The 25,806-nt window shown below is 40.9% G+C and overlaps 1 protein-coding gene across 2 annotated transcripts in view; it reads left to right on the top strand.

Moving 5' to 3' along the window:
• Window positions 1–5,205: 5,205 nt before the first annotated feature.
• Window positions 5,206–25,806, top strand: part of TMEM273 (transmembrane protein 273) — a 58,384-nt gene continuing 37,783 nt past the window's right edge. For both annotated transcript variants that reach the window (XR_003143960.3, XM_025466333.3), the window contains exon 1: window positions 5,206–5,550. Coding sequence is in view for 1 of the 2 variants with exons in the window: in XM_025466333.3 (XP_025322118.3) it covers window positions 5,505–5,550 (46 nt within the window). In the remaining variant the exon portion in view is untranslated. The remainder of the gene's footprint in view (window positions 5,551–25,806) is intronic.

Raw genomic sequence — 25,806 nt, 5'->3', positions numbered from 1 at the left:
TTTTCTCCATGTAAATCTTGAGTAACTTTCCTTAGATTTATAATATATATGTGACATATTTATTTTATATAAAATATATTTATATCATATAAAATATAAATATTTCTGTAATTATATTATACATATATAAATATATCAATAAATATATAAATTTATATATTTATTAATTTAATGTATGATTTATTATTTTCCATATATATTTGTACATATACATACATACTATTGGTGGTGGTGTAATTTTTATTTTTTAAAATTTGTTTTCTGTTCATTACTGGTGTATAGCAATCTAGCTGATTTTTAAAATATTGGCCTTGGGGTACCTGGGTGGCTCAGTCAGTTAAGTGTCCAAATCTTGATCTTAGCTCAAGTCTTTATCTCAGGGTCAGGAGTCCAAGTCCTATGTTGGTCTCCAAGCCAAGTGTGGAGCCTAACTTAAAAAAAAATGACCTTATATTCAGCCATATTATTATTTTTGACAAATAATCTGACTCTGAGAGGCTTTCTATGTAGAAAAACATATCATCGGAGAATATAGTTTTTTCTTCCCTCTCAATGCTTATTCTTGAGAGTCCTCTTTAAAGAAAAAATCTGCACTAACCAGACCTCCAGACAATAATGAAAAGAAGTGGAGATATAGGGCATCCCTCCTTTGCCCTAATTTTAAAGGGATTGCATCTCTGTGGCTCACCAGAATAATGTTTGTTGTTTGTCTGTGTGTGTGTGTGGTAGATACGTTTCATCGGGTAAAGAACATTTCTGTTCATTTCTAGTTGATTCATTTTTTTTTATCATGAGTGAGCGATGAATTTTATTAAATACTTTTCTACATCAATTGAGATAATTGTATGTTTTTTCTATTTTAACTCAATATGGTACTTACCACCCCTTTTTATTCTTATTATTTGTATCTTCTCTCTTTTCTTCTTTTCTCTTCTGTGAGAAGTTGGGTCATATTAGCTTTTTTTTTTATTGATTTTTTAAATTTTTTCATACTATTAGCTTTTTATTTTATTTTATTTTTTTACTTACAAATTTACTTTTTTATTGGTGTTCAATTTGCCAACATATAGAATAACACCCAGTGCTCATCCCGTCAAGTGCCCACCTCAGTGCCCATCACCCAGTCACCCCCACCCCCCGCCCACCTCCTCTTCTACCACCCCTAGTTTGTTTCCCAGAGTTAGGAGTCTTTCATGTTCTGTCTCCCTTTCTGATATTTCCCACTCATTTTTCTCCTTTCCCCTTTATTCCCTTTCACTATTTTTTACATTCCCCAAATGAATGAGACCATATAATGTTTGTCCTTCTCCGATTGACTTCTTTCACTCAGCATAATACCCTCCAGTTCCATCCACGTTGTAGCAAATGGTGGGTATTTGTCATTTCTAATGGCTGAGTAATATTCCATTGTATACATAAACCACATCTTCTTTATCCATTCATCTTTCGATGGACACCGAGGCTCCTTCCACAGTTTGGCTATTGTGGACTTTGCTGCTAGAAACATCGGGGTGCAGGTGTCTCGGCCTTTCACTGCATCTGTATCTTTGGGGTAAATCCCCAGCAGTGCAATTGCTGGGTCATAGGGCAGATCTATTTTTAACTCTTTGAGGAACCTCCACACAGTTTTCCAGAGTGGCTGCACCAGGTCACATTCCCACCAACAGTGTAAGAGGGTTCCCCTTTCTCCACATCCTCTCCAACATTTGTGGTTTCCTGCCTTGTTAATTTTCCCCATTCTCACTGGTGTGAGGTGGTATCTCATTGTGGTTTTGATGTGTATTTCCCTGATGGCAAGTGATGCGGAGCATTTTCTCATGTGCGTGTTGGCCATGTCTATGTCTTCCTCTGAGATTTCTCTTCATGTCTTTGCCCATTTCATGATTGGATTGTTTCTTTGGTGTTGAGTTTAATAAGTTCTTTATAGATCTTGGATACTAGCCCTTTATCTGATATGTCATTTGCAAATATCTTCTCCCATTAGGTAGGTTGTCTTTCAGGTTTGTTGACGGTATCTTTTGCTTTGCAAAAGCTTCTTATCTTGATGAAATCCCAATAGTTCATTTTTAAAGACAAACTTTAGGACTTGTCCACCCTCCCTATTGAATCTTTGCTTTCCGTTTTTTTCATTTCTGCTTTCGTATTTACTGTTGTCTTTCTTCTGCCTTTTCTTAGGTTTATTCGTTCCAAGCCTCTCCAATCAGTTGCTTAGCTCATTCCTTTCTCAGCCCTTCTATTCTAAGTATTTATATCTTTTCCTTCCAATTATTCCTTTATTTGCAATGCACATAATCAGATATGAAACATTTTCATTATCATTAGGTTCTGGCTATTTTTAATTTTTACTGTCATTTTTTATTTGACTTGTAAGTTATCTAGAAATGTGTTTTAACTCTTCCAAACATATGGAAACTGAATGTATTTTTTTTGATATCATCACCTGATTTGACTGCGTTGTGGTAAAAATTGTAGTCTGTATGTCAGCCATTCTTTGAAATTTTTGAGTTACTTAATTGGCCCAGATGTGGTAATTTTTTTTTGTAAATATTGCATGCATGCTCAAGAAGAATGGTTATTTTCTAACTGTTGGGTGCATAATTCTTTTTAAGTCCAATAGATCGATGTGTGTCTCAAATCTCCCCTATCTTTAATTTTTCAGAAACCTGCCATAACGATGGTGGATCTGACAGTTCTCCCTGACTTGCTGCGCTACAGGCACATGGGGCATGAATCTGTGAGCTCTGTGGCTGGTGAGGAGGAGGAGTATAGGAGCTCCTGAGGCCTCATGGTGACCTTGCCAGAGGAGGGGCACCATCCTGGTGGATATCAGAGCTGTGGGCTCATTCTCATCAGATTGGCAGAGCAGGTTACCTCCGGGTCACAGGCCAAGTCCACAGCCTTCCTCACAGGCTGGAGGCTGGGGTGCTCAGCCTGGGTGTGAGCTAAGCGAGTGAACGGATTCCTTTATGTGGCAGCCATCACTGAGACTTTGTACTGTGTCAAGTACTGGACCAGGTGCTCTTTTTTTTTAATAACAAATTTATTTTTTATTGGTTCAATTTGCTAACTTGCAGAATAACACCCAGTGCTAGGACCAGGTGCTCTTGCCCCTGCCTTCACAGGCTCCCAGTCTAGGGGGAGTCATCCCAACCCCTGTGACAGGAGCAGACTCAGGTTAAGAACCTGGCATCTATTATATGGTCTCATTCATTTGGGGAATGTAAAAAATAGTGAAAGGGAATAAAGGGGAAAGGAGAAAAATGAGTGGGAAATATCAGAAAGGGAGACAGAACATGAAAGACTCCTAACTCTGGGAAACGAACTAGGGGTGGTGGAAGGGGAGGAGGGTGGGGGGTGGGGGTGACTCGGTGACGGGCACTGAGGTGGGCACTTGACGGGATGAGCACTGGGTGTTATTCTATATGTTGGCAAATTGAACACCAATAAAAAATAAATTTATAAAAAAAAAGAACCTGGCATCTATTATAGGTGCAAAGGGTGGGGCACCAACTCTGGCAGGGAGGAGGGGCGCATCACACCACTCTGAGGCCACTCCTCAGGCCCAGGTGCACAGCCCAGGTGTCAGGTCATCTTTTCAGATTCTAGCTTATGGCACAATTTTGAACGTCTATATTTCCCTTTTCTTCATTCAAGTAGGTGGCAGATGCTGCCTTTTCTGGTCTTGGAGGTTGTGGCAGGGTGAAAAGCAGAAGTTGCTGTAGGAACTTCCATTCCTGTATTTATATATGAAAGATTGAGCCTTAGAAGAGAACTCCAGAGATATTTTAGAGCAGAAGTTACATACCGATGCCCAGTTTGATCTGCCCTATGTAAGATCATTTTAAAATTCATTGCCAACACTTAAAAATGTGATTCCATAAAACATGGGACCTCTTTGTGCACCTGGCAGTGCTGGGCCTGCTTGCAGCAAAACTGATGCACTTCCCACAATCCCCAGCCACTGCCTGCGACTTATGCCTGCTCTGGCATTTTCTTACAGTTTGCTCAGGAAGTGAAATATTTATTCTGCAAACATCTCCATTAAGTGGGGCAGAAGTTTTGAAAGTTCACACGTTTCAGGAGAAGCAAAAGGGAGTATTTCCTGTTGTAGGTGAAGACTGAAAGTGTTTTGTACAAAATAAAGAGCGTCTCTGGATAGAGGGATGAAATCCCAGGCACCAAATGAAGCAAATGGCTTTTCTCACGAACTGGCTGCTCTGTTCATGTCCATCATTTGCATGAGACTCAGAGGGACAAACATGATCAGTGAGGTAGCTGGATTTGGCTGAGGAAGCTCAAGAATGAAAAGAGGCTAACTGCTCTCGGCTCATTTGGAAGGGGCCCAACACTTGTCATTAAGTGGCTGTACATTTTTAAAAGTGAGATTTTGTGCACATTTGAGTTGGTGGCTTGACAGTCAAGCAGGTGTCAAGGAGAAGTATGGGAACATATGGCCTCAAATCTGTTGGTTTGAGCCTGTTGAGAACCAAGGGTCTTCTGGCACTGGGTGCTTAATTTCAGGTCTGTGAACATGGATGGGAAAAAAGCCACATCTCTGTTCTCTAACCTCAAATGAAAACTTAACACATCTTTCCAATGTGAAGGTAGCCAATAAGCCACTGTGATATTACCACAAGGGGGACTTTATTGCTGGTAGCAATTGCAGGTTTTTTCACCCACATTCCAGCTGCTACAGATGTCTCTAAATATCCTTTATGTTTGTCACCATGTCAAGATTGTGGACTTACTGCACCTGTGCTAGATCTTGCTGTCCACTTTATAGAGCAAGAGGCATATATATTTCTATGTCATTTTCTAAATATTAATTTAATATTAATAATTAATCAATTATTAATTAAAATAATACTAAGTCTATTTTCTAAATATTTGGATAACTGTATTTCAATATAACTGGTTTCTTTTATGATCCTAGTTACTTTATTTTGGACATTAAAAAACTGTTATTCTGAGAATAATGGTATTCTGAGTCAGCCTCCCCAGACTGAGAGGCATAGATGGCACAAAAACAGTGACTCGGTACACTGTGAGCTGGTGAGGGGACTTCCTGTCCCTGACCCAGGTCCATGGGGGTTGCTGCAGGACTTGGACATCCATGCTGACTAGCTTTGCCCACATCCCTCTCTGAGACTTATCAGCCTGGGTCTTTGGGCAAGAATCTGCACCCAGGGGCACTGGTGTTCTCATGCAGTATGTGTGTGGCGGTGGGGAAGGGGACAGGTTACAGGAGATAGGTTGGGTGATAACTAATACCCCAGAAAGCCTCGGTGAGCCCTCATCATGGGCTAGCTCTCTTCCACCGATGGCAGAGCCAGGACATGTTGTTTCCTTTACTGCTGCCCTTTGACAGAGCCGAGAGGAACTGAGCAGTCCCCTGGCGGTGGAGGCAGCTTCCTCCTTGTCTGTCACGTGGAACTTGGCTCCTGTCCCTCACAGCCTTGGGTCACACAGCTACGTCGCCTGATCGGAGACAAGCCAGGAACAGCATGGGCTCGGGGGCCAGCATGCTGAGAGCCTTCCTCCTTCTCCTGGGTAAGTGAGGAATGCAGAAATGGGGTGGACGTGATTCTTCTGTGGCAGGGGTGCCTCAGTGAGTGGGAAACCAGGGGAGCATTAGCCCACTGGGGCTCAGTCCCTAAAGCACAGATGTGTCCCTTCGGATAGATGGCTTTTCTCATTTTGAGACTGAGACCCTGAGCAATGATTTTGTCTGTTTCATTCCATCTGCAACTTACAAATGCTTCTGGACAAGAGGAGAACTGGAAAGGGTCAGGTGGTAGAAAGAGCTTTGGGTTTGGGACCTAGACAAATCTGCTTTATTTATTTATTTATTTATTTTTTCAAATCTGGCTTTAAATTGTGGTTCTGTTGCTGACAAACTGCAGCAAGCTTCTTAGACTTTTTCTGTTTCTGAATCAATCAAGTGGGGGAGTGTAATAATGCATATCTTCTAGGATTGTATGAAAATGAAGTTCAATTTAATTAAGTCAAACTGAAATAATTAGATAAAATGAGAAAATGTGGGTACGTAGATGCTTCTCCGTAGTTAGTGGTGAATCAATCCTATTATGGAGTAGAGGAGGCTCTCAGGTTACCCAAAGGTATTCCGGCTTTTTGAAGTCATCTTTATTTCTGTGCATCAAAAGAAGGGAGAAAGGAGAAAGACAGAGACTAATAGAAAACTAAGGCCAGAAATAGAGGGAGAAATATTAAGACCAGAAAAACAGACAGAGAGGAAAAATCGAAAGAGATAAAGATCAAGGCACAGAATGATGGTTAGAATGATATGTCTAAGGCGGAGACTGACGAGATAAAGGGCCATGCGACTTTGCAAAATCTGCTTTGCAGAAAATAACTGTTATTTCTTAGAAAGGCAACAAATGGCCCTTGTTTACACAGATGCTGTTTCTTAGAAGTTGCCCTGGGCCAAGATGCAAAAGCAAGCAGTCTATCTCCAGATCTAATCTTCCTTCAGGGGAAGCAAAAGCCTGTATCCTGGACATGGGCAGTGTTATTTCCGTGGCCAGGACTTTGTCAGAAGCCTGCATCCAGCCCAGGAGTGAACAAAGACCTTGGCTTTCAGGGAGTTAGCATGTCGGCAGGGAGCCTCGGTATCTACCAGTCTAGGCATGGAAATGGACGTGTGTAGTGAGTGGCGTGGCAGTGAGGGGTGGTTAGAACCAGCGCGCACTAAGTGTGCGCAGGCCAGAAAATGCAAAGTGTGCTCAGCAATGTGGCAGAAGCTGGCAGATGTCCTAATCTGTTTCTGCTTTTGACCTATCTAGATATACAGACCAGTCTATCCTGGGGTTGGGTGGGGGGTGGGGGAGGAAGTTAAATTTAAGAAATCCAATGGAAAAATGTGCATATGATACAAAGAGGCAGCTTGCTGAAGACTTACAAACAGAAAAATAAGCCTTGAAAATGCTCAAGATCCCAAATAAGAGGAATAGTAATATGTGACATTTCTGAGTGCATTCGATGTGTTTCATTCCCTCTTAAACAATTTACGTGGGCAGCCCGGGCGTCTCAGCGGTTTAGTGCCACCTTCAGCCCAGGGCCTGATCTTGGAGACCCGGGATCGAGTCCCACTTCGGGCTCCTTGCATGGAGCCTGCTTCTCCCTCTGCCTGTCTCTGCCTCTGTGTGTGTGTGTGTGTGTGTGTGTGTGTGTGTGTGTGTGTCATGAATAAATAAATAAAATCTTAAAAAAAAAAAACACTTTACGTTAGCTCATTCTTTCCCCCAACAACATCATGAAATAGGTCCCACCATTGTCTGCATTTGAAGGATGAGGTTTTAATTAGTCGCCCAAGGTATCACAGCCAGTTAGTGTTTTCAGATACTTTAGTAGAGGCAGTAGTGTTGAGGAGTGTGTGCTTTACTCTAAACAACCTGATCCTCTGATCCTCTTCTGCAATTTACCAGCCGGGAGTTTGGGCAGATTGTCCACCCTCTCTGTGCTCAGTTTTTTCATCTGTAACTTGGGGATAGTGATTGTACCAGCCTCATAGAGCTGTTGAGAGAGATCAGTCTGTGACTGTATTTAAAGCATGTAGCTAGTATCTGACATGAAGTGAGCACTCACTATTGGAAGGAAATACAGCTAATCATTAACAGTTTCTTTTTTACTTTTTCTAGGAAATAGGATTATGAGACATATTTTAGTTTCTTTGTATTGGCATTTTTCATATTGATCTTCTATTTTCTTAATACCAAATAAATACATTTCTGTGCATCAAAAAATAACACTATAGCCCATTGGAAATTGTAAGAAATAATTGAGCTTTTCCTTTATGAACTGGTGAAAGGGACCTGGGGATTATCTAGTGATACCATAGAGGGCAGGTGACCAGGCCAGTCACCCCAGGGCATATGTAAGAGCTATGCATGAGGGCTTTTGGGGACATGGAAGGAAGAGGGACATTTCTGCCTAACTATTCCAGTGCTTGAGCCACTATTTCCCACACAGAGTAGTTGGAGAGTTAGGGGGAAAGCCAGTTTTCCAATATGCTAAAACTATTTTTAAGACTGAGTTCAATGCAACAAATATTCATGGACACCTTGAATGAACACATTTTAACTTAGCTTTTTGTTTTTATTTTTTAGATACATGTATTTGAATGTAGATAGGTAAGTCAACATACCTATAAAAGATAGAATGTCAGAAGTGGAGTTAATGCTCTTTGGGCCCCCCTCTGTCTTCTTTTCCTCTCTCCTCTGGAGGAAACAGCACCACCCCTGCTTTGACTGTGCTGTGTTACTTTCTAGGTGCCAGCATGTGACATAAATGTCACCACAGCATACTCAACATGTTACAGTATCGCCCATTCTCATCCTATAGATCAATGTATGTGTTGCAACTACCTTTTCAATTCTGTTGAAACACTCAGTCATAATTTAGGTATACCTTCTGGTACTGACTGAATTTAGATTCTTACTTTCTGCATAGTTACTGATGCTGTAATGAGCCTTCTTAGTCCCACCTCCTAGAACCCTCATGCAGCTGTTTTCTGGGAGAGAGTCTGGAAGAGGTGTTACTGTCATGAGTATGTGCAATCCTTCCTTCATTGGATATTGCCAAATTGCTCTCCATTTGCAAGGTCTGGGCATATCTGTCTCCCTACAGGTTTAGTAATACTAAATAGTAACAGACTTCTTGCTTTTTTGCCAGAGATGTAAAATATTATCTCCAAGTTTTTAGGTTGTGTGTTCCTGATTACTAGTGAGAATAACCATTTTCCTTCTATTTATCAACCAGCCAGATTTCTTTTTCTATGAATTTCCTGGAGTTTTCTTTGGTTGTTGGTCATTTATGTATTTTTTATGGATATTAATTATTTGGTTCTGTCATGTGTTGCAAACATACTGTCTCAGTATGTTGCTTATATTTTATCTTTGTGGCATCCGTTGCTCTGCAGAAGTCTTAAATGGGATACAATTAAAGTTATCATTCTTTGACTTTTGTTATGTCTTAATTTTCCATCTTGTCTAAGAAACATTTTTTAAAGTAATTTTTTTTAATTTTTAAAACTATTTAATTTTAATTTATTTGGAATTTATTTTTGCATGGCCTAAACAAAGAATCTAATTATAGTTTTTTCTTTTTTTTTTTTGAATTTTTTTTATTAGAGTTCTATTTGCCAACATATGGTATGGCAGTGCTCATCCCATCAAGTGACCCCTCAGTGTCCATCACCCAGTCACCCCATCCCCTGTCCGCCTCCCCTTCCACTACCCCCCGTTCATTTCCCAGAGTTAGGAGTCTCTCATGCTTTGTCACCTTCTCTGATTTTTCCCACTCATTTTCTCTCCTTTCCCCTTTAATCCCTTTGACTATTTCTTATATTCCCCGTATGAGTGAAACCATATAATGTTTGTCCTTCTCCGATTGACTTACTTCACTCAGCATAATACCCTCTGTTCAATTCATGTCGAAGCAGATGGTGGGTATTCGTCATTTCCGATGGCTGAGGAATATTCCATTGTATACATAACCCACATCTTCTTTATCCATTCATCTTTCGATGGACACCGAGGCTCTTTCCACAGTTTGGCTGTTGTGGACATTGCTGCTAGAAACATCAGGGTGCAGGTGTCCTGCCATTTCACCGTATCTGTACCTTTGGGGTAAATCCCAGGTAGTGCAGTTACTGGGTCATAGGGCAGCTCTATTTTTAACTCTTTGAGGAACCTCCACACAGTTTTCCAGAGTGGCTGCACCAGGTCACATTCCCACCAACAGTGCAGGAGGGTTCCCCTTTCTCCACATCCTCTCCAACATTTGTGGTTTCCTCCCTTGTTAATGTTCCCCATTCTCACTGGTGTGAGGTGGTATCTCATTGTGGTTTTGATGTGTATTTTCCTGATGGCAAGTGATGCAGAGCATTTTCTCATGTGCGTGTTGGCCATGTCTATGTCTTCCTCTGTGAGATTTCTGTTCATGTCTTTTGCCCATTTCATGATTGGATTGTTTGTTTCTTTGCTGTTGAGTTTCATAAGTTCTTTATAGATCTTGGAAACTAGCCTTTTATCTGATACATCATTTGCAAATATCTTCTCCCATTAGGTAGGTTGTCTTTCAGGTTTGTTGACTGTTTCTTTTGCTGTGCAGAAGCTTTTTATCTTGATGAAGTCCCAATAATTCATTTTTGCTTTTGTTTCCTTTGCCTTCATGGATGTATCTTGCAAGAAGTTGCTGTGGCCAAGTCCAAAAAGGGTGTTGCCTGTGTTCTCCTCTAGGATTTTGATGGAATCTTGTCTCACATTTCGATCTTTCATCCACTTTGAGTTTATCTTTGTGTCTGGTGTAAGAGAATGGTCCAGTTTCATTCTTCTGCCTGTGGCTGTCCAATTTTCCCAGCACCATTTTTTGAAGAGACTATCCTTTTTCCAGGGGATATTCTTTCCTGCTTTGTCGAATATTAGTTGACCATAGCCTTGAGGGAACATTTCTGGGTTCTCTATTCTGTTCCATTGATCTATGTATCTGTTTTTGTGCCAGTACCACACTGTCTTGATGACCACAGCTTTGTAGTACAACCTGAAATCTGGCATTGTGATGCCCCTGGCTCTGCTTTTCTTTTTCAATATTCCCCTGGATATTCGGGGTCTTTTCTGATTCCACACAAATCTTGAGATTATTTGTTCTAACTCTCTGAAGAAAGTCCATGGTGTTTTGATAGGGATTGCATTGAAAGTGTAAATTGCCCTGGGTAGCACTGACATTTTCACAATATTTATTCTTCCAATCCATGAGCATGGAATATTTTTCCATCTCTTTGTGTCTTCCTCAATTTCTTTCAAGTGTTCTGAAGTTTTTAGGGTAGATCCTTTAACTCTTTGGTTAGGTTTATTCCTAGCTATCTTATGCTTTTGGGTGCAATTGTAAATGGGATTGACTCCTTAATTTCTCTTTCTTCAGTTTCATTGTTAGTGTATAGAAATGCCCCTGATTTCCAGGCATTGATTTAGTATCCTGCCACATTGCTAAATTGCTGTATGAGTTCTAGCAGTCTTGGGGTGGAGTCTTTTGGGTTTTCTTTGTACAGTATCATGTCATCTGTGAAGAGGGAGAGTTTGACTTCTTTGCTGCTTTGAATGCCTTTTATTTCTTTTTGTTGTCTGATTGCTGAGGGTAGGACTTCTACTACCATGTTGAATAGCAGTGGTGAGAGTGGACATCCTTGTCATGTTCCTGATCTTAGGGGAAAGGCTCCCAGTGTCTCCCCATTAAGAATGATATTTGCTGTGGGCTTTTCGTAGATGACTTTTAAGATGCTGAGGAATGTTCCCTCTATCCCTACTCTGAAGAGTTTTGATCAGGAATGGATGCTGTATTTTGTCAAATGCTTTCTCTGCATCTGTTGAGAGGATCATATGGCTCTTGCTTTTTCTCTTGTGGATATGATCTATCACATTGATTGCTTTATGAGTATTGAACCAACCTTGCATCCTGGGGATAAATCCCACTTGACCATGGTGAATAATCTTCTTAATGTTCTGTTGGATCCTATTGACCAGTATCTTGTTGAGGATATTTGCATCCATGTTCATCAGGGATATTGGTCTATAATTCTCCTCTTTGGTGGGGTCTTTGTCTGGTTTTGGAATTAAGGTGATGCTGGCCTCATAGAACGAGTTTGGAAGTATTCCATCCCTTTTTATGTTTTGGAACAGCTTTAATAGAATAGGTGTGGTTTCTTCTTTAAACATTTGATAGAATTCCCCTGGGGAGTCATCTGGCCCTGGACATCAGTGTCTTGGGAGGTCTTTGTTGACTGCTTCAATTTCCTCCTTGGTTATTGGCCTGTTCAGCTTTTCTAATTCTTCCTGTTCCAGATTTGGTGTTTTGTGGTTTTCCAGAAATGTGCCCAATTCTTCTAGATTGCCTAATTTATTGGCGTTATGGCTGCTCATAAATATGTTTTTAAAATCGATTGTATTTCCTTGGTATGAGTTGTGATCTCTCTTTTTCATTCATGATTTTATTAATTTGAGTCTTTTTTTCCTTTTCTTTTTAATAAGGCTAGCTAATGGTTTATCTATCTTATGAATTCTTTCAAAGAACCAACTCCTGGTTTTGTTGATCTGTTCTACAGTTCTTCTGGTCTCTATTTCATTGAGTTCTGCTCAAATCTTTATTAACTCTCTTCTGCTTGGTGTAGGTTTTATTTGCTGTTCTTTTTCCAGTTCCTTTAGGTGCAAGGTTAGCTTGCATATTTGAGTTTTTCCCATTTTTTTGAGGGATGCTTTTATTGTGATGTATTTCCCTCTCAGGACTACTTTTGCTGTATCCCAAAGATTTTGAACGGTTGTATCTTCATTCTCATTAGTTTCCATGAATCTTTTAAATTCTTCTCGAATTTCCTGGTTGACCCTTTCATCTTTTAGCAGGATGGTCTTTAACCTCCAAGTGTTTGAATTTCTTCCAAGTTTCTTCTTGTGATTGAGTTCAAGTTTCAAAGCATTATGGTCTGAAAATATGCAGGGGACAATCCCAATCTTTTAGTATCGGTTAAGACCTGATTTGTGACACAGTATATGGTCTATTCTGGAGAAAGTTCCATGTGCACTTGAGAAGAATGTGTATTCAATTGCATTTGGATGTAAAGTTCTGTAATATCTGTGAAATCCATCTGGTCCAGTGTATCATTTAAAGCTCTTGTTTCTTTTTTTTTTAATAATAAATTTATTTTTTATTGGTGTTCAATTTGCCTACATACAGAATAACACCCAGTGCTCATCCCGTCAAGTGCCCCCCTCAGTGCCAGTCACCCATTCACCCCCCACCCCGGCCCTCCTCCCCTTACACCACCTCTAGTTCGTTTCCCAGAGTTAGGAGTCTTTATATTATGTCTCCCTTTCTGATATTTCCTACCCATTTCTTCTCCCTTCCCTTCTATTCCCTTTCACTATTATTTATATTCCCCAAATGAATGAGACCATATAATGTTTGTCCTTCTCCGATTGACTTATTTCACTCAGCATAATACCCTCCAGTTCCATCCACATTGAAGCAAATGGTGGGTATTTAAAGCTATTGTTTCTTTGGAGATGTTGTGCTTAGAAGATATGTCATTTGCAGAAAGTGCCGTGTTGAAGTCTCCCAGTGTTAGTGTATTTTTATCTAAGTATGTCTTTTCTTTGGTTATTGATTGATATACTTGGCAGCTCCCACATTAGGGGCATAAATATTCATGATTGCCAGGTCCTCTTGTTGGATAGATCCTTTAAGTATGATATAGTGTCCCTCTTCATCTCTTACTACAGTCTTTGGGATAAACTTTAATTTATCTGATATGATTGCTTTCCCTGCTTTCTTTTCAGGAGGATTTGAATGATAAATGGTTCTCCAACCTTTCATTTTCAGGCTGTAAGTGTCCTTAGGTCTCAAATGAGTCTCTTATAGCTAGCGAATAGATGGGTCTTCCTTTTTTATCCAGTCTAAAACCCTGCATGTTTTGATGGGATCATTTAGCCCATTCACATTCGGAGTTACTATTGAAAGATATGAATTGAGTGTCATTGAATAGGACCTATTCAGTCCCTGTTTTTGTGGATTATTTCTTTGGGTTTCCTCTTTCTTTTACAGAGTCCCCCTTAATATTTCTTGCAGAGCTGGTTTGGTGGTCACATATTCTTTCAGTTTCTGCCTATCTTGGAAGCTCTTTATCTCTCCTTCTATTCTGATTGAAAGCCTTGCTGGGTAAAGTATTCTTGGCTGCATTTAGGACCCTGAATATATCTTGCTGGCCCTTTCTCACCTGCCAGGTCTCTGTGAAGAGGTCTGCTGTTAATCTAATCTAATCTGCTGTTAGGGATCTCTTGTCTCTTGCTGCTTTAAGGATTTTCTCTTTATCTTTGGAATTTGCAAGTTTCACTATTAATGTTGAGGTGTTGACTGGTTTTTATTGATTTTTGGGGGGAGATCTCTCTATCTCCTGGATCTGAATGTCTATTTCCCTCCCCAAATTAGGGACATTTCCAGCTATGATTTCTTCCAATATGCTTTCTGGCCCTCTGTCCCTCTCAGCGTTTTCTGGAACCCCAATTATATGTACATTCTTCCTTCTGAAGCTGTCATTTATTCCCTTAACCTTTCCTCATGGTCTTTACTTGTTTTTCTCTTTTTTTTCCTCAGCTTCCTTCCTTGCCATCAACTTGTCTTCTATGTCACTCACTCTTTCTTCTACCTCATTAACACTCGTTGTTAGGACCTCCAGTTTGGATTGCATCTCATTTAATTGATTTTTAATTTCAGCCTGATTAGATCTAAATTCTGCAGTCATGAAGTCTCCTGAATCCCTTTGGTTTTTTCCAGAGCCACTGGTAGTTTTATAATTGTGCTTCTGAATTGGCTTTCTGACATCGAATAGTAATCCAAATTCTGTAATTCTGTGGAGAGTGTACTGTTTCTGATTCTTTCTTTTGTGGTGAGTTCTTCTTTCTAGTCTTTTTGCTCTGTGTAGAACAGCTGTATGAGTGGACTGAGTCAAGAATATCAACCACGACCTAAGTAAATTTCACCCTAGATGATTCTTGTTATAAGTGAACACCCTTCTCTGTGTAGCTTTCCAGCTGTTCTCTCTTTAAATCTCAGGTCAAATTTGTAGGTGTTCAGGATCGTTGAAAGTTACCTAGATAAGTTGGTGGGGCCAGGTGAGTTGAGGACCCCTACTCCTCTGCCATCTTGCCCTGCCCCCAGTGTTTTTCTATGTGAAACATGAATTGTCTTATTATCATTTATTGAACCATCTTTCCTGTCTCCTCTGCTTTACAGTGCCTCTTCTAGTTTATATATGCATTTAATGTATGTTTGAACTGTTAATGGGATTCTTATTCTGTGCCACTTTTTCTGTCTGTGTTGAGTCCTGCCACACTCTTGTATTCACTGCAGCTTATGAATTTGATAACTTATAGGTAAAATCCCTTCCCCTCCTCTGCCTTCTTCTTCGTCACTTCCCCCTCCTCCTCCTCCTCCTCCTCTTTCTTCTCCTTCTTCTCTCTTCCTCTTTGACATTAAACTCATCTTGGCTCTTACTATACCTTGTCTCTTATGTGTAGATTGCTTTCCTTGGATGCATCATAAAAGCCCACTTCCTGAGAACTGATTCTGAGCATGGTGCCTCACCCAGCACTCTAGGTAGATCTCATTTGTTTCTCACAAATAGCCCACAAAGCAGATGCTCTTATCATCATGCTCATTTCACAGATGAGGAAATTGAGGCACAGAGTGATAAAGTAGCCTACCAGAGGTGGGAGGCAGTTTGGTATTAGAGCTAAAAATACAACTTTACAGCATCAAACTATAGCAGGTGAGTGAGAATGCTGGGATTCAAATGCAAATAGTTTGATGCTGTAAAGCTGTATTTTTAGCTCTAATACCAAACTGCCTCCCAGCTAAGAATAGAAAGTAGCTTCATCATGGAAAACTGACATGACTTTTTAAACTGCTCTCTCAATCTTTTATTTCAGGATAGTTTCAAACTTGAAAAAAAGTTGCAAGAATAATAATATAAGTGTCTTTTAACACCTGTATGATTTGCTGATTTCTTAATCAAGAAATCTACCATATCTTATGTCTCTAGAGAGATATAAAACAAATGAGGCTATATATACTTCTATAAATAGAAAGAGATATCTTTTTTTCAGAGCCATTTGAAATTATGTTGTATATGTCATGTTTTTTTAAACCCCTAAATACATTAATGTGTATTTCTTAAAAACAGAGACAATGTCTTGCATAACCACAGCACAGTTAGCAACTGCAGGAAAGTTAACATTGACGAAACACTTTCACATAATCGATCACAGTCTAATATTTTCAGTGGACTTACCAATTCCCTTTATAGCCTTCACTGTGCTCAGCAAAGGAGCCAGTAGAGGGGCAAGTGCTGCACTTGGTGACTTTGTTTCTTTAGCCTTCTTTACTCCCTAGCCATTGTCTTTTATGCCAATGATATTTTAGAAGCTTCCATCTCCTTTTCTTTCATAGAAAATTCCTCATTTTGAAGTTTGCCTGGTATTCTAATGATTTCAGTTATCCATCCTGCAGTAGATAATGCATAACTGCTCTTGGGTCCTTCTCAGGGCTTCACATTTGGAAGAAGAAGATATCTATCTGAGAAAGACTCATGTTCCTTTGACATGATGATAAAAAGACTTAAAGATAGATTTTGGATTATGGTTGTCACAATTTTAAATAAATTATTTTCCACTTAACTACCAACCAATCAATATTGTTAAATTTTGGTAATATATTGCTATAAGAATAGCTGCTGAAAATATGTGGTGAAATTTCTAGGCATGTTCTTAGAGGTGTGCACCTTCCTTTTTAAAAGACTGCCAGATAAAATATTCCTATGGACTCTTAATTCCAACCAAAATGTCAGCCATCTGTCTCCATTTTAATTCTGTTGGAAACCACGCGCTGAAATCTATGTATTATTATAATCATGATAGTAAAAGAAGTACAGTATCACTGTAATTATGTTCCAGTGCCTAAAACATTCTTCATTGAAAGAGCCAGAGTTATTGAAGAGAATGGAGGCTTCCCCCCATCCCTTAATTTATAATGAAAAGATGGCAGAGGCCAGGGTAAAGAGAATTAAATTCGTTTTTATCTTACAAGTCAAAGTCATCACTTTATTCTTTGGCTCTTAGTCCCTGAGATCTTTGTAAAAATATTTCCTGACAGCTTTTCCCCTGTTTCAGATTCCTGCCAAGACAACAGTTCAGAATAATGCAGTGAGCAGATTCCAGGAAGAAAGAATTCTTGACATGTTAGTTTTTTCTTTTGCTGTGCAACAATTTATCACAAGTGTAACAAAAGAAAATAAACAGTAGGGTCACTCAGAAAGTCAGCAGAAGGAAAAGGAAGAGGGAGAACCCCAGGAAGGGGAAGAGAAATGTCCTCTTCAAGCCAGAATTCTCTCCGTGACTTTTACCCTTTTCCTTTGTGTGTGTGTGTGTGTATGTGTGTGTGTGTATTTTTTTTTTATTGGAGGAGTTCTATTTGCCAGCATATAGTATAACACCCAGTGCTCATCCCGTCACCGCCCCCCCCCCTCAGTGCCTGTCACCCAGTCACCTCATCCCCCCGCCCTCCTCCCCTTCCACTACCCCTTGTTCGTTTCCCAGAGTAGGAGTCTCTCATGTTCTGTCATCCTCACTGATATTTCCCACTCATTTTCTCTCCTTTCCCCTTTATTACCTTTCACTATTTTCTATATTCCCCAAATGAATGAGACCTTATAATGTTTGTCCTTCTCTGATTGACTTACTTCACTCAGCATAATACCCTCCAGTTCCATCCACGTCGAAGCAAATGGTGGGTATTTGTCACTTCTAATGGCTGAGGAATATTCCATTGTATACATAGACCACATCTTCTTTATCCATTCATCTTTCGATGGACACCAAGGCTCCTTCCACAGTTTGGCTATTTGTGGACATTGCTGCTAGAAACATCGGGGTGCAGGTGTCCCGGCATTTCATTGCATCTGAATCTTTGGGGTAAATCCCAGCAGTGCAATTGCTGGGTCTAATTGGTTTGCTTGGATTTTCCTTTACTATTGAAATTTTAAGAGTTCTTAATATATTCTGGCTATGAGTCCTTTGTCAAATATGTGATCTGAAAATATTTTTTCCCAGTCTCTAGTTGGTGTTTTCATCCTCCTTTTGTTTTTCACAAAACAAAAGTACTTAATTTTTATTAAGTCTAATTTACTGATTTTTTTCCCTCTTACAGATCACACTTTTGATAGCACATCTGAGAAGTTTTCACCACACACTTGTAAAGTCTCCAAGATTTTACCTTCTGTTTTCTCCTAAAAGTTGTCAACTTAAAAAAAAAAAAAAAAAAGCTGAGCCAAAATGAAAATAAAAGCATTGATTGGGGACCTTCTAATTATAATTCTAAAGCACAGAAGATTTGGGCAGCAATACAAATAGTGTGGCTGCCTCCCCCACCCCCTGCCCGCCAGGGGACAGAAGTCAAGGGTTCCTAAAGACAAACATCAGGATTGCCTGTATGTTGTTTACAAAGAATTTTTATTGGTGTTGGCAGCAGAAAAGTAATATTGACTGAGTATAATTGGTTGCTAAGGTTATCACTAAGCCTTCTCTTAGTAAGTTGTAGGTGTTGGGGCTGAATCCTTGCAATATTTACAGGTTGGCCCAATTAAAAAGTTCATGGGTCTACCCAGTAAGGACATGCATAAGGTCCATCTCCTTTAATGGCTTCCTGGTTCCCTTGACATAAACCACTCCATTTATATTTCACCTTTTACAGAGTTGTATACTTTTATATTTAACATTTAAATCTATGATCCACTTGGAGTTCGTTTGTGAATTTAGCTCAGCATACTTTATTGTTGTTGTTGCTGCCTATAGACATCCAATTGCTCCAGCACCATTGGTGGAAAAAAGCTATTCTTCCTCTATTTAATTAATTTTACTCTCTTGTCCAGTCATACTTGTATGGACTATTTCTGGGTCATCTTTTCTTTTCCACTGATGTATGTATCTGCCCCTCTGCCCATACCACACAGTCTTGATTTCTGTAGGTGTGTAAGTTTCAAGGTGGAGAGTGATCCCACCTACTTTATTCTTCATTTTCTTTTTTTTTAATTTTTTTTATTTATTTATGATAGTCACACACAGAGAGAGAGGCAGAGACACAGGCAGAGGGAGAAGCAGGCCCCATGCACCGGGAGCCCAACGTGGGATTTGATGCCGGGTCTCCAGGATCGCGCCCTGGGCCAAAGGCAGGCGCCAAACTGCTGCGCCACCCAGGGATCCCTTATTCTTCATTTTCAAAAAAAGGTTTATAGCAATTCTATTTCCTTTACCTTTCCATGTAAATTTTAGAATAATCTTATCTACAGCCACAAAAAAAATCCTGCCAGGATTTTGATAGGAATTACATTAAATTTATAGATCAATTTGGGGAGATTTGACAGCTTTTCTATTTATTAAGATTCTTTTTTTGTTTCTCTCATCACCATTGTGGAATTTTTAATATGTGAGACCTGTACCTGTATTAGATCTATACCTAAGTATTTTTTGAGAAGTGATAGTAAATTGTATTTAAATTTTCTCTATGTGTCATTGTTGGTATATAGAATTATAATAGATTTGTGTATGTCAATCTTCTATTTTGCCACCTTAGTGAACTAGCTTACTAATTCTAAAAGTTTTTTTTTTTTTAAGATCCTTTAGGATTTACTGCATGGACCATGATCTACAAATGGTTGTATTTTTCCCTTTTTGAATGGTATGTGCTTTTTATTTCCTTTTCTTGCCTTATTGGACTGGCAGGAACTTCCAGTACCATGTTGAACAGGTAGAGTGACAACTTTAACTTGTCCTTGATTGTAGTGGGAAATCATCTTATTTCTTACAATTAAGTATGATGTTAGGTATAGGATTTTTTGTAGATTCTTTATCAAGTTGAAGGTGTTTCCCTCTTTTCCAGTTTTCTGAGAATTTTTGTCATAAGTGGATATAGAATCTTGTCAAATGCTTTTCCTGCATCACTCAGTATGATCATGTGATTTTATTTTTCTGTCGTTTGTTAATGTGGTGGACTGCATTGATGGATTTTTGAATATCACTCCAGCCTTGCATCCTTGAACGGACTCCATTTAGTCATGATTTATAATTTTTTTTTTTATTTTGCTGAGTTCTACTTGATAACATTTTGGTAAGGGTTTTTGAGTCTTTATTCGTAAGGGACACTGGTCTGTAGTTTTTTGCACCTTTTTTCTCTGGTTCTAATGTCATGGTAATGTCGACTTCATAAAATAAATTAGGAAGTGTTTCCTCCTCTTCTATTTTCTGGATGAGGTTGTGTATAATTCTTGTTAATTTTTCTTTAAACATTTGCTAGAATTCTTCCCTGAAACTATCTGGGTCTGTGAATTTCTTTTTCGTGGTTTGTAGATTATGAATTCAATTTCCTTAATAGTTATAGAGCTATTCAAAGTATCTATTTCATATTGGATGAGTTGTTACAGTTTCTATTATTTGAGGAATTGGCCCATTGTATCTAAATTACCAGTTTTTTTAAAGACTTTATTTATGAGAGAGAGACAGAGCACACTGCGTGCATGAGCAAGTGCATATACATGAGGGGAGGGGCAAATGGGGAAAGAGAGAATCTCAAGCAGGTTCCCCACTGAGCATGGAGCCCTTCATAGGGCTTGGTCTCACTACCCTTAGATCATGACCTGGCTGACACCAAGAATCAGTTGCTTAACTGATTACATCACCCAGGTGCCCCTAAGTCACCGGGTTTTTATGTGTAGAGTTGTTCATAGTATTCCCTTATGACACTTCTGATGTCTATAGGATCTGTAGTGATATCTCTGTTTCACTTCTGATATTGGTGTCATCTCTCTTTTTTCCCTTGTCAGTCTTATTAGAGGTTTGTCAGATTGATCAATCTTTTCAAAGAGTTGGATTTTTTTGTTTCACTCATTTTTTCTATTATTTTTCTGTTTTTAACCTCATTGACTTCTGCTCTTGTCTTTATTATTTACTTTCTTCTGTGTGTTCTGGCTTTATTTTGATGTCCTCTTGGTTTCTTCAAGTGAGATATTAGATTACTGTTCAAAGACTTTACCTCTTTCCTAACATAAGCATTTAGTACTACAAATTGCCCTCTCAGCACTGCTTTAGCTATGTCCCCAAAGTTCTGATATGTATGTTTTCATTTTCACTTAATTAATAAATATTTTTATTTCTCTTGGGACTTCCTCTTTGATCCATGAGTTATGTAGAAGTATCGTTAGTTTCCAAGTGTTTGGGAAATTTCTTGTTATCTTTCTATTGTTGATTCATTGTGATCACACTTTATATGATTGAAGTTATTCTAATTTTGTTGATATTTGATGCAGAATATAGACATCTTGATATATCTTACATAAGTGCTTGAAGAGTTGTATATTCTGCTGGTGTTGAATCCTGTTGCTTGATAGTATGGTTGAATTTTTAAAATTTCCTTACTGATTTTCTGTCTAGTTGTCCTATCAATTGTTGAAAGAGGGCTATTGAAGCTTTAACTACCATGCATCTGTCTATTTTTCCTTTCAGTATTATCAGTTTTTGCTTTATATATTTTACAACTCTATTGTTTGATTATAGGAATTTAGGATTACTGTGTCAATTTGGTGGATTGACTCTTATCATTATGTAATGTAATATAATACCACATAATATCTCTGGGTCTATGATTTTCTTTGTTCTGAAATGTATCTGATTTAAATATAATCACTCTTCTTTCTTTTTGTTAATGTCTGCATGGATTTTTTTTTCATTCTTTTACTTTCTAGCTATCTATATCATATTCAGAGTGAATTTCTTGTAGACAGTTTATGGTTTAATCATTTTCTTAATAGACTTTGCAAACATGTTTTTTAATTGGTTCATATAAGCAGTTCATGTTTAATGTAGTTCTTGATATGTTAGAGCTTTCAGTCTGCCACTTTATATTTTGATTTCTCCTTTTTCTCTGTTTTTCATTTCTCTTTTTCCTACCTTCCTGTGTATTACTGGAACATTTTTTAGAATTCCATTTGATTTGCCTATAGTGGAATTGGATGTACTTTCAACTGTTGCTGTAGGTGTTACATTATATATACATAACACATCACCATCTATTGTTGTCAACATTTTAACACTTTGAGCGAAAAGCAGAAATTGTGTCTCTATGCTCCTTTCCTCTCTTTAATATTTTCTCTACATATATTGAGAACAACTTTAGACATGCTATTTTTTAGCCCCAAACTGTCAAACATGATTTAGAAATCTTAGAGAAGAATAAAAGTCTTTTTTATTGACTCATATTTTTATGAGCTGTGTCAACCATGCTTCGACCTCAGGCTACATGCTGCATCCAGTGGAGGGGGGGGGGTCCCAAGGTCCTCAGGTAGTATGCCTTCATCTCTCCATCTTTCAGGATCTTCTTATGTTTGTTTGTTTTTGTACAATATCTAGGTTTTAAGCTATATTTAGTGAGAAGAAATGGAAGTCTGAAATGAGTTTTTAAGAACCTGGTAGATGGGTGATTTGGAGGAAGCTCTTTGAGGAGAGGGGTATGGGTTACTTAACATCTCTCAGACACACAGCACTGATCCTGGGAGATCCTGGGGACGAAGATGCCCTGTGGTAAAGGCAGGAGAGGTGACCTCAGCAAAGTGCCTGCTGGGAAATCCCCATGGTCCTTGAACCCTGGGTGGGAGCTGACCTGGCTGTCACACAGATTAGCAGACTTTTTCACTCATTTCCAAATTAAACCACTTGTGTTTCCTCTTTAAAGTCACTGTAAGCATCTCTGTCACATCCAGACCCTCATTTATCCTCCAGAATTGCCTGAATTGCTCCTTTTATTAAATTTGATTCCATTAAATAACGGGCTAATGGTTCTCAGTAAGATGAACTGGCTTGCTCTCTCCTGCTTGTCTGAACAAAACAGATGAGCAGCTGGGGAATTTCTGCCTGGAACCTGGCTGTACCCCCTCAGAAACCCATGCAAACCTTTGGGCCATGCTATCAAGGGCTTGCTGTCCAGGGGAAGAGGTAAAGGGCCTGGAGCTAGGCTCTTGGGCCGTCCTACAATACTGGGACACATGGACATTGAGGCTTTCTCTTTTGTTAAGCAAATATTGATTTTTATCAGGCTCTGCTATGACACAAAGTCAAGGCCATATCTGAAGGAATTGACATTCTACAGGAAGGACAGTTGCAATGTGGTGTGTTAAGTGCTGAGATGAAGGAAACCTGGAGCGAAATAGAGAAGCGCCTAACCCAAACTAGGGTGTCCAGGAGGGCTTCCTGGAGGAGGAGTTCTACTGAATGAGAGTTGATTACTCCCTGCCTGGCTAAAATCCTTTAACAGCTTCCCACTGTTGCCAGGAGAGACCAAAATGTTTACTGTGTCCACAGGTACCTCTCTTCCAGCCCCATCACATGTCCCATCTTGTGCTTTGGCTTTCCAGCCAAGTGGGATAGGTGTCAAGTTTCCGTCTAGCTTTGAAGCCTTCTTTTCATGTATCATCTGCTCCTTGTGGGATTTGTGCTCAACCTCCCTAGGGCCCTGGGAGATACTCTCTCAGAGAGGTCCTCACAATCCTACTAGCATATCTGTCTTTACGTCTGCCTGTCTGGGAGAGAAGACAGGCGGGATTTATCCAAAGCCACGCTTGCAGGGTCTGCTGGCCTGCAGGCCTCATTGCACACCTTATCCCCACTTCCCCATTGGAGGCAGCATGTGGCCCGAGGTCAGAGGCTGTGGTTGAGGTGTTGGTGTCTGTCATAGCTTGTAGTCGGTCCATGCTTGGCCCCACAGAAAACAAAACAACGTTGAATGGGGATGAGCCAGGGAAGGCTCTGGAGACACTCAGAGAGGGTTCCCGGGCTGACCTTGGAACGCTAAGAACAGAGATCCTCTCACGGTGCAGATGAGCCTAGTCATTGAGCCACACATGGAACATTAAGAAACTACGGTTGACTCAGAGCCACTGTCCCACCTTGTGTGCCAGTGTGAGACCCTTTCCTGGAGGCAGGCTGACCCAGGTTCAAACCCCAGGACTCTCCTATTCAGACATGTGACCCTGAGTTGGCCTCTCACCTGCTGGGGCTTCCTGGGAAAAGGAGGCTGAAAGACCCCTGTCCCTACTCTGGCCTTAAAGGATCCCCACGTCATTCATACCTTTATCCAAATGCAAAGAGAATTTTCTTTTCAATCTTGTCATAAAGTGTTTCCAAAGTTCAGGAACAGGGGCAGCACACACTCATAAGGAAGGGGGACTTGTCTGTGCTGGGAGTGAGAGTGGTATGTGCAGGGAGGAAACCCAGCTTTGTGGGGGCCTGGGAACGAGACAGCAAGAGAGGGACTGCTCTTGTTTGAGTGACCAACAGGCATTCCTTGGCAGATAACCAGAAAAATCTCACTTCCTTCCTCCCCTTGGTGAGCTCATCTGGGAGGCATGCCTCAGCATTGGCCAGAAGTACAGCCAGGAAAGTGAGGTGTCGAGCAGAAGGCCAGGTCCTGAAGCCTGCCGCATCCTGGCATTTGGGAGGCCAGGCCAGGCCCTGCCTCCTCCTGCTCCACCCAGAAGATCAGCCAGGCCTTGGGCCCTTGGGAGGGTGAGCTTCCCCCTTGGAAAGATGACCCGTGGGGAATGGACTGCAGGGCTCTGGGGAACAAACAGGGCTGGGCCCTGTGTGGGCGGGTCTCTAACTTTTACATATTTAGACAGTGGCATGATCTCAGCTCTGCAAATGTTACAGCTGCCTTAAAAGAAATGCCTGACACGGACCCTGACACACAGTAGGGCTCAGAGAGACCCTCAGTCCTGGTGGATGGAGGCAGACGGTGTGGCATTGCCAAGGCCCTGGTGCTCTCTCGGGCCTTCCCCGAGGGCCAGGCCAGCTGTCATCCCACAGCCCCCTTCCCCCCCCCACATGCTTCCCTCAGCTGGTCTCCAAGGACTGCAGAGGAGTAGAGCTTCTCAGAGGCTGAGGAGCACAGTATGAATATTGCATGAATAATAATAACCCCACCACTTAATGGTTATGCAGCGCTTTCCCCTTCCACAATACTTTACCATCATTAATTAGTTATTCTACATTGCTTCCAGCCTCCCCTGCTCTCTGCAAAGGCAGTCTTGCACAGGGGCCTTCCCTGGTCTGAAGCCCCAAGGCTGAGTGTGTGGGCTGCCCCCCACCTGGACTCACACAGCTTTCTGGAGGCCTCCGCTCGGCTCCGTGACTTCTGGTAATGTTGATGGGGAGGACAATCTCCCTTCTGACCTGAGTTCCTGCCCAGAGCTGCTTCCTAGCATGCTCTGCTCCTCACATACCCCGCGGCCTCTGGGACAGCTGAGGACACCCTCTCCAGCGGCTGAGGGCCCGTGGAGGAGAGTCCCCTCCTGCACTTCGGGCTGTGCCCACACACCTTCAGGGCATTCTCGAAGCCCTCTGAGTGTGATTCGGCAGGCTTCCTGTGGCCAGTCCCGGGGCAGAGTGGCCACTGAGCTGGGCGTCATGTCGTGTCTGGTCTTGAGCCACTGGCTAAGCAATGACGGATGGAGACTCACATGTTCTGGTCTAAGGGTCCTTCCTCTCCACTCACCATGGAGTCAGGCGTATTAGGCTCCGCGCTCCCGCGGAGACATTCGAAGATGAGCCACCCCCTCAACCAGTGCGTGTAGCGTTAGCTGGGTGTTCCTTCCCGTCCTGCCCTCCCTGGACACCACCACGCACCCCACCAGAGCGGCCTCGGGCTCCCCCTGCTTCCAGAACCTCTGGCTCCCAAAACATTCCAGCAGCAACCCTGCTAGGTGTGACAGCGTGTGATGTCACCACCTGCTGGCCAGCGGGTCTGGGATGCCCGGGGGCGTGGGGGCCGATCCTGCCCCTTTCAGGACCACTCCCCATTCCTGGAGTGCCTTTGGTTCTACCTCGGGCCAAAGCCGGCTCCCTGCCTCCAGCCCCTCCATTAGCCTGGAAAGGTATTGATCAGTTTGGCTTCTGTAGCTGAGTGTTTTAATCCCATTGTGAGAATCTTTAAGAATTAATTAGCAAAGACTGCTTGGGAAAAACAAAGTGGGCACAAGTTTTGGTACTGTCTGGTCAGCCACCAGGATTATTTTCCTCTTAATTATGGTGCTATTTCTGGAAGCTGAAGGCATGTTCCCTTGCCTTTCATAGCCTCGGGTCAACCTCTCTTTCTTTCTGGTGGCCTCTGGATTCTAGTTCCTGCTCAGGGCAGCTGTGTCGC

The sequence above is a fragment of the Canis lupus genome, chromosome 28 (genome assembly GCF_003254725.2).
Source record: "Canis lupus dingo isolate Sandy chromosome 28, ASM325472v2, whole genome shotgun sequence".
Lineage (NCBI taxonomy): Eukaryota > Metazoa > Chordata > Mammalia > Carnivora > Canidae > Canis > Canis lupus.
Note: the sequence above shows the minus strand (reverse complement) of the source record. Positions and strands in the feature narration are given on the sequence as shown.